Raw genomic sequence first — 8,997 nt, 5'->3', positions numbered from 1 at the left:
TATTCTACTTATGAGTTATATTTTAGAACATATATAATGTTTAGTGATTTATAATATAATTGTTTTATCTTTTGATTGCAACGATTATATTGCAGAACATAACCTGCAAATTGTCAGATGTTTACAAATATTATAGACTAAAAAAATTAAAATTGAAACGAGTAGAGTATTTTTAAATAATTTTGGACAACAATACTCTTATTTTGTGGACTCCATAGAACATGGACCCATATTATTATGAAATAAATTTAAAGTATGATCAAATTTTAATAATTAGAAGATCTTATATTAAATAACAATAATTTAAATATCATTTAAAAACAATAATTTAAATAGGTATAATAAAGATATAATAATATAATTAAAAAAAACATTATTCTTCTAATGAATAACAAATTTTAAAATTTTATTTAAACCCGTGCTTGGCACGGGCTATCAACTAGTATATATAAATGAGAATATTAAAAAATATATAAAAGCTAAAAGAATTTAGAGACACATTTTCAGTTATTATTTTAGAAAGTATCAATTTTTCAATTACTTTGATAGAATATCTATTTATTAAAAAAAAAATCTTTCTCACTTGATTAATATAATAAAAAATATTATCAATACATCATTTCTTACATTTTTTTCACGATACCAGCCTCCTCATAATAAATATTTTCACACCATGTCTAACCTAAAAGAACATTATGAGGGAAATACAGTTGTTTTGTAACATTCGTTTTAATTCATTCTTGGGGAATGCTTAAAATTTTTAAAAATCAGAAACGAATTTTTGGTTCATTAGTTGAGTTTCTTCTATAAATATATGTTGGAGGAACTTGAGTGTTGAGTTGCAAAAAACTTGGGTCATTAGTTTTCTTAGTAAACATGTCGTTCGATGATGATGAGCAAATATATGGCATTCAAATTGGCACTGCAGGTTAAATCTTTTTACATTTTCATTTGTTAACTGATTCGGTTCTTTCGAACTTTAGGCCAATGAATCAATCGAATCTAATTTTCTAATGAACTGCATCATGTTACGCAGCTATTTCATGTCTGATAATTGGTGTTTGCAGGATCTGAAAACGAAGTCACGGTAGGAAATGCGAAAGTGAAAATCATCAACGTGCCTGATGCACAGCCTGAAGAAGGGAAATTGAAGGTTTTGGTGGAGCTGACGGGAAAAGTCAAGCCTAGAGGAAGGCCCGGACTGGATCTTGTCCTCGTCTTGGACGTTAGCAAAAGCATGAACAGGCAAGATAGGTTGGAGAAGGTGAAGAAAGCAACTGAATTTCTGATTAAGAAACTTAGCTCGAATGATCGTGTGTCCGTTGTCACTTTCGCTAGAGTTGCCAACAAGTTGTGCGGTCTGCGACAGATTAAAAAAGATTCGGAGAGGGAAATTATGAGTCTGGTTGATAGTATAAATTCGGCTGATGGGCAAAACATATTAGACGGCCTTGTGATGGCCTTGAAAGTGCTCGGTGGACGAAAATTTACAGAAGATCGTTCGGTTGCGATTATTGTAATGTCTTGTGATGAGCAGGATGGGGGGAGAGATGCTGCCGAGGTCGAGGTAGCGAATGTCCCCGTTTACACTTTTGGTTTCGGCACAGGCCGCAAGGGCAATCTCAAAGAGCCGCATGTATGTAAAAGCACTGTCTCGAATTCTCTGTGTACTTGCTTTCTTGTGATTTATGATTTTACTTATCCAAATTATTATTCGCATCAGTATTTTCGGGTCACGTACAAGTTTGAATTTTGTTTTAATTGGATGACCAGGTGCTTGATTCAATAGCAAGAAAGAGTGCAGGAGGAACGTTCTCAGATGTTCGAAAGGGTGATGACTTGAGCGTCGCATTTGCACACTGCTTTGCGCGGCTTCTGACGGTGGCTGTTCAGGATTTGAAGCTCGTCATGTCACCGCAAAATATGTCAACAGTTGAACATGTTTATGCTGGTGGTCATGAACAGACTATAGATGACTATACAGTATCTGTTATGCTAGGCAATCTCTATGACAGAGAAACGCGCAAAGTGCTTGTTCATGTTCGTCATCCTGTTACTAAGGTAGCTGGCTTGCAAGTTCTCAGAGTTTCTTACAGATACAGGTCAGAAGCACTTCTTAATTCAGTTACTAAATATGTGATTAAGTAGTTGCTATTTTTAACTTGAGTTATGTAATATCTGCTCAAATATATGTACTTGCAAGTGAAAATGACCAAAGTAGCACACAATAGCGATGCAGAGCTGAAAAAACACAAAATAGGCAATGTAGCGACTAGCGCCCAATTCACACTACGAAACAATCATCCAATTATGTACATTAGAAACATACTATAAATTGTGTTTTTGCATCATTAGACAAACAAACTACTTGCCTGAGTGATTGAAGAGCAGAGAGAAGAAGTGAGAGTGCCTGACATTAAAGTTCGGATCCCAGCTAATCTCAACTTAAACCATATTGATTATATGTTATCACATAGAAACTGAAGTTAGAATGAAAAACACAAGTAATTCCATCGTGCAATGTATGCATCGCGAGGCAGGCACACTGTAATAGATAATGTCACCCCTTGCCTTTCTGAGCCAACTTTCTTAAGCGCGTAATTTGTGCAGAACAGGACCAATTACCCCTCTTGGCTCAAGTTAAACAAGTTATGTAATGAATATCTAGTTATTTGTTTATACAGGAATGAACTAGGGAATGAACGGAAATCCCCTCCTCTACATGCAAGCAAAAAAGAAATCAAAAATTTCACACAGGAAGAAATAGATGACCTGAGGGATGAAGTGAGCCATCTTGAGAGAGAACATAAAATGAATGGAGACAGAACCTTGGCTGACATTAGTCTGCCTACGGGTCAAGACACTGTTACACCCTCTTCCAAGGTTGCAACTGAAGGCGATGGAGGAAACCGGAAGCAAGCATTGCCTACAGGTAAGGTCATTGTGAAAGAAGGAACTATTACACCATCTTTCAAGCTTGCAAACAAAGGTGATATGGCAAAGCTTCCCCATATTTCCACTCCGCACATGGAAACACCCCTTGAGCGAGGGGAGACATTTGAAAAGGAACTTATGAATCCATTGCCCGCAAACACGGTGAATGTGAAGGAAAAGGCTATTAATCCATCTTTAGCGGTTGCAACCAAAGGTGATGCGAAAAAACTTCCCTTATTTTCCACTCCTTATGTTGATACAGACAAGAAGCAAAAGCCTTTTAAAAGAGACAACATTAGCCCATTGCTTACAGATAAGGACAATGCAAAGGAAAAAACTTCTCCACTATCTTCTCAGGTAACAGAACCAGGAAAAGAACGGAAGGAAAGGGAGCCATTTCAGAAGGATGATAAGACTTTTAAGGGCACACTCAGAGGTTATATGGAGAAACTGTTCTTGTTGTTTACTAAGTTGCTCATGTTTTTTAATCTGCATAATCGCACACACCAGGAGGGTGAGTCACTGGAAGAGGATCATACGAGTTCATTGCCTGAGAAGAATCTGAACGTAGAAAGTACTCAATCATCTTCTAAGGTCGCAACTAGTGGTGTTGCAGATCAGAAACTGGTCACAGCCAAAGGTTATATGGAAAAACTGGTCTTGTTATTCACTAAGTTGCTCACGTTTGTCAATCAGCATTATCGGACACGCCAGGAGGGACATTCCTTGGAAAAGGATCGATTGAGTTCATCGCCTATAAGCGAGGAGAATGTGAAGAAAACAAATACTCAACCCGCTTCTAAGGTTGCAACTAGTGGTGATGCACAGTACAATCAAGCAGAGTCTTCTGACAAGAATCACAAATTATCGCCTACAGAGGAAAATGATTTGAAGGACAGAACTAGTACAACCACTTTCCTGGTCACTGTCAAAGGTTACATGGAGAAACTGATTTCGTTATTCACAAAGTTGCTCATTTTCCTCAATCCGCTTAATCGCACACATAAGGAGGGAGAGTCATCGGAGAAGAATGATTCAATTGCTCAGTCCGAATTACCGACTACAGATGAAGATATTTTGGAGGACAGAGCTTCTTCGACGTTTTCCCCAGTCTCAGTCAGAGGTTATATCAAAAAAATGTTCCTGTTGTTCATCAATTTGCTCATGTTTTTCAATCTCCATAATCACACACAGAAGGAAGACTCACTTGGAAAGGATCATACAAGTTCATTGCCTTCAAATGAGGAGGATGTGACCGATAAAAATACTCAACCCTCTTCCAATCTTGCAGCTAGAGGCTACAAAAAAAAGTTGCTCTTACTTTTCACTCCGCGTATCAACACAAACCAAAGGCAAACAGAGTCATTTCAGACGGATGATACTAATTCACTGTCTGCAGATGAGCACCATAAGAAGGAACGCCAAGATTTCATGTCCAGAGGTAACTGAAAGAAACTCACTCATTACAAATAAGCAAATGGTAACTCCTATAGTTCTAATGTTTAGTTTTTTCAATTCTCAGTAACCATGAAAATCATGGGAAGCCTCACTAGGATAAGCAACCGTGTTGGTACTCAGCGTACAAAGATGTGGACGAGCATCCAAAAACTTGGAGTGGCCTCTTTCGCCTACTGTTACTCTCCTATTCTTCTTGTTCAGGCAAGTTCAATTATACTTATTTTGGTCAAATTTTATTCCATATACATATCTATCATGTGCCTTTTCTCAGGCAGTTCCATTTCTATTAACACGTGTGTTACATAAACAGAATGCACTAAGATCTCTGACTTCAGAATTCAAGACAACTACGAAAGTTGCCCTTGTGAGTGTTGCAGCAGCAGCTGTTCTGTACATGCTCCGTGTTGGTTTTAGCCATTCAAAATTCAGAGTCCAAGCCCCCCTGAACATCCAGTCTGAATCCGGATTTGACAACCCCTCTCGCCTTTCCAGAGTCCCAGCCCCCCTGAACATCCAGTCTGGATCCGGATTTGACAACCCCTTTCCCCTTTCCAGAGTCCCAGCCCCCCTGAACATCCAGTCTGGATCCGGATTTTACAACCCCTTTCGCCTTTTCAGAGTCCTAGCCCCCCTGAACATCCTGTATGGATTCGGATTTTACAACCCCTTTCGCATTCTTGACATTGCCATCATATCCATAGTAGTCCTCCTTGTTGCCGCACACCAAGTTTACTACCAACCATTATTCGAATTCATTGATAACCATGCTGCAACAACTTTTCCACACAGCGCTTTCATAAACAAAGAATACAACATTTCACTACCAATAGGAACAAAACCTTTCAAGCTCAATCTTTTCCGCGTGGTTTGGAGGACAATATTCATGATCATGACCACAGTTACATCAATGCTGATACCATTCTTCAACGATGCAGTGGTCATTCTTGGAGCATTCGGCTTTTGGCCACTCGCGCTTAATTTTCTAGCCGAAAAGTATGTGGTTCACAAGAGGATACCAGAGTGGAGCAGTAGATGGATTTATCTTCAGATAATGAGTGTAGCTTGCCTAATTGTTGCAACCACAGCAATGGCCAGTTCATTTGTTGCAGTTGTTACTGATCTCGAGGTCTACAGGCCATTTCAGCGCAGTTAAGTAGTCTTTATGTCGTAACCAGAGACCAAGAATCTAAGAAGGAACTACAGGATTAGTACATTCTTCTTGTTCATCACAAGAATATTAATCTGTACAACTGGTCTTACTTTGTCTGTTTGTAAGTTGTTCAATTTTTTATAGTAAGTATCCCTGACAAAAAAAAAAAATTATTTATAGTAAGTATCTATATTTGAATGGTCCAGCTTTCAGCTCACGTTAATGAAGTCGATTAAATTTTAGGTGAATCTATATCTGCACACAAAATATAGATTACGAAGGTTCAATCATATACGACTAATCAAAAATAAAATTTAAATATTCATGTTACAGAGATCTGCATAGTTGATGAAATAAGTTTGTATATATTCGTATAGGAATAAGGCGTGAAATTTTATCATTTAAGAAATTTCATAGTGCTAAATGCTGCCGACAAATGCATATACTATTATGGATCCATAATAAAACTCTTATTACATACGCTTTTACCGAGTTTTATTTTATGGGTGCTTCGTGCTTTGGTGTTTTTGTGAAAGTAGTCGTAGCAATAATTTGCTTTTGAATGAGTTGATGGACGAGAGGGAACGATAAATTGGCTATTAATGTTTGACTTTAATTAACAATTAATCGAACTTATAAAACGTGACAATGTCACTTTCTATAATCAAATACATATAAAATTTTACATGTTTTAACTAATAAACTGCTTAAGGAAAATGGATTTCATCCGGATTTGATTATAGAGATTCGTATATATTCGTTATATCCCCATGTATTTCACATGACACTTGATGCCTGTTTGGCAAGCCGGACTTCCGGCTTTTCAACAAAAAATCGGCTTTTATATTTTTTATCCGTCTGCATCCGGACCGGACCAATCAATACCCTTTATTAATAAGCGAAACCACTTTTCGGTGGAACATCGGTACCAAAAGTACCAAAATTTGGTCACTTTCATATTGATTAGGATTTTATAGTCATTGTTATATTATTATTAAAAGACTTTTATATTGAATAGAATTTTATTATTAAAGACCTCAATATTCATTAGGACACTGAAAGACTTCTGTATTGATTAGAATTTTATTATTAAAAACTTCAATATTTATTAGGACAATGTAATATAAATTTTTTATTTAATAACAACAATCATTATAGAATTATGAAAAGATTTTCATATTATTAGGATTTTATACTTATTATTATACATTTTTAGGATTCTATAATTATTATTATACAATTATGAAAAGACTTCTATATTGATTCGGATTTTATAAATAAAAATTTCAATATTGGTTAAGATTATTATACTACTACATAAAAAGACTTCTATGGTGTTTAGGATTTTGTAATATAACATTTATCCTATTCGCACAGTTAAATCTCGCTAACAATTTAACTTATGAAACAGTTCTATAAAATTCATATAAAAAATTGGCTATCATCATATTAATTTTTATTTAACAATTATTACTATTATCAAAAAAAACTTCTATATTTGACAGGATTTTTTATTATAACAATTATCTTACTAATAAAAATATGTTACCAACAAAATTATTTGTTTTAATTTTTTAAAACTCAAATAATTTAATATACGTAACAACTCTATAAATCTTTTATCATACTTCAGAGTTCAAATAAATAGGGAGTTCATATTGATATTAATATAATTCCTATCAATAGAATAATAATGTCAACGAAATTATTCGTTTTAATTTTTAAAATTTATACAATTTAATTTACGAAATAAATTGATAAAACTTCTATCGTATTTCAGAATTAAAGTAAACAAGATTCAATATTGATACCAAATTACCAAAAAAATTGGTCATATATTTTTTAATAAATAATAATTACTATCATTCAATGTTTTTCAGAAGATAGCGATAAAGACGAATAAGGCGGTGGTAACACTGACTTGATGGAAACTTAAAAAAAATAAGTCAGTGTCCATATTACAACATATAATAAAAGAACCAAAACTCCATACATACGTCAAATATTCGTTTTAATTTTTAAAACTCATACACTTTAATTTACGAAACAAATTTATAAAACTTCTATCGTATTTCAGAATTAAAATAAACAAGATTCAATATTGATACCAAAGTACCCAAAATTTGGTCATATATTTTTTAATAATAATTATTATTATCATTCAATGTTTTCCAGAAGATTGCGATAAAGACGAATAAGGCGGTGGTAACACCGACTTGACAAATGGAAACTTAAAAAAATGAAGTCATTGTCCATATTGCAACATATATAATAAAAGAACCAAAACTCTGGACATACGTCAAATATTCGTTTTAATTTTTAAAACTCATACACTTTAATTTATGAAACAAATCTATAAAAGTTCTATCATATATCAGAATTAAAATAAACAAGATTCGATATTGATACCAAAGTACCAAAAAACTTGATCATTTATTTTTTAATAATAATTATTATTATTATCATTCAGTGTTTTTTAGAAGATTGCGATAAAGACGAATAAGGCGGTGGTAACACTGACTTGACAAATAGAAACTTAAAAAAAAAATTGAAGTCATTGTCCATATTGCCACATATAATAAAAGAACAGAAACTCTAGACATACGTCAAATATTTGTTTTAATATTTAAAACTCATACAATTTAATTTACGAAACAAATTTATAAAATTTCAATCATATTTCAGAATTAAAATAAACAAGATTCGATATTGATACCAAAGTACCAAAAAACTTGGTTATTTATTTTTCAATAATAATAATTATTATCATTTAGTGTTTTTCAGAAGATTACGATAAAGATGAATTAGGCGGTAGCAACACTGACTTGACAAATAGAAACTCAAAGAAAATGAAGTCATTATCCATATTGCAACATATAATAAAAGAAATAAAACTCTAGACATACGTCAAGATATTTGATATCAAATCATTATTCTACTTATGAGTTATATTTTAGAACATATATAATGTTTAGTGATTTATAATATAATTGTTTTATCTTTTGATTGCAACGATTATATTGCAGAACATAACCTGCAAATTGTCAGATGTTTACAAATATTATAGACTAAAAAAATTAAAATTGAAACGAGTAGAGTATTTTTAAATAATTTTGGACAACAATACTCTTATTTTGTGGACTCCATAGAACATGGACCCATATTATTATGAAATAAATTTAAAGTATGATCAAATTTTAATAATTAGAAGATCTTATATTAAATAACAATAATTTAAATATCATTTAAAAACAATAATTTAAATAGGTATAATAAAGATATAATAATATAATTAAAAAAAACATTATTCTTCTAATGAATAACAAATTTTAAAATTTTATTTAAACCCGTGCTTGGCACGGGCTATCAACTAGTAGAAGATAAATCTTTAATCATCTGTATTATCCAATAGTACTCAATAGTTTTTGGATTTAATCCAATCGTGCTCAATAGTT

The 8,997-nt window shown here is 33.2% G+C and overlaps 1 protein-coding gene across 1 annotated transcript; it reads left to right on the top strand.

Annotated features, from left to right (window-relative positions):
- The first annotated feature begins 696 nt into the window (after positions 1-696).
- LOC108208555 (uncharacterized) lies at positions 697-5,658 on the top strand. Its single transcript, XM_017379086.2, has 6 exons — positions 697-928; positions 1,068-1,636; positions 1,774-2,102; positions 2,685-4,375; positions 4,457-4,593; positions 4,703-5,658. The coding sequence occupies exons 1-6, from the start codon at positions 877-879 to the stop codon at positions 5,543-5,545; spliced, it is 3,621 nt and encodes a 1,206-aa protein (XP_017234575.2). The 5' UTR covers positions 697-876; the 3' UTR covers positions 5,546-5,658.
- The last annotated feature ends 3,339 nt before the right edge of the window (positions 5,659-8,997 follow it).

This window comes from Daucus carota, chromosome 1, assembly GCF_001625215.2.
Source record: "Daucus carota subsp. sativus chromosome 1, DH1 v3.0, whole genome shotgun sequence".
In the NCBI taxonomy this organism is placed as follows: Eukaryota; Viridiplantae; Streptophyta; class Magnoliopsida; order Apiales; family Apiaceae; genus Daucus; species Daucus carota.
The sequence above is the reverse complement of the archived record's forward strand: the minus strand, read 5'-3'. Positions and strand labels throughout refer to the sequence as shown.

What these genes read in the sequence shown, in the direction of transcription:
- LOC108208555 (XM_017379086.2), top strand. Translation starts at nt 877, where the DNA reads ATGTCGTTCGATGATGATGAGCAAATATATGGCATTCAAATTGGCACT. An exon ending in CCAAGATTTCATGTCCAGAG is followed by an intron (nt 4,376 to 4,456) that starts GTAACTGAAAGA and finishes TTCAATTCTCAG; the next exon opens with TAACCATGAAAATCATGGGA. An exon ending in CTCCTATTCTTCTTGTTCAG is followed by an intron (nt 4,594 to 4,702) that starts GCAAGTTCAATT and finishes TTACATAAACAG; the next exon opens with AATGCACTAAGATCTCTGAC.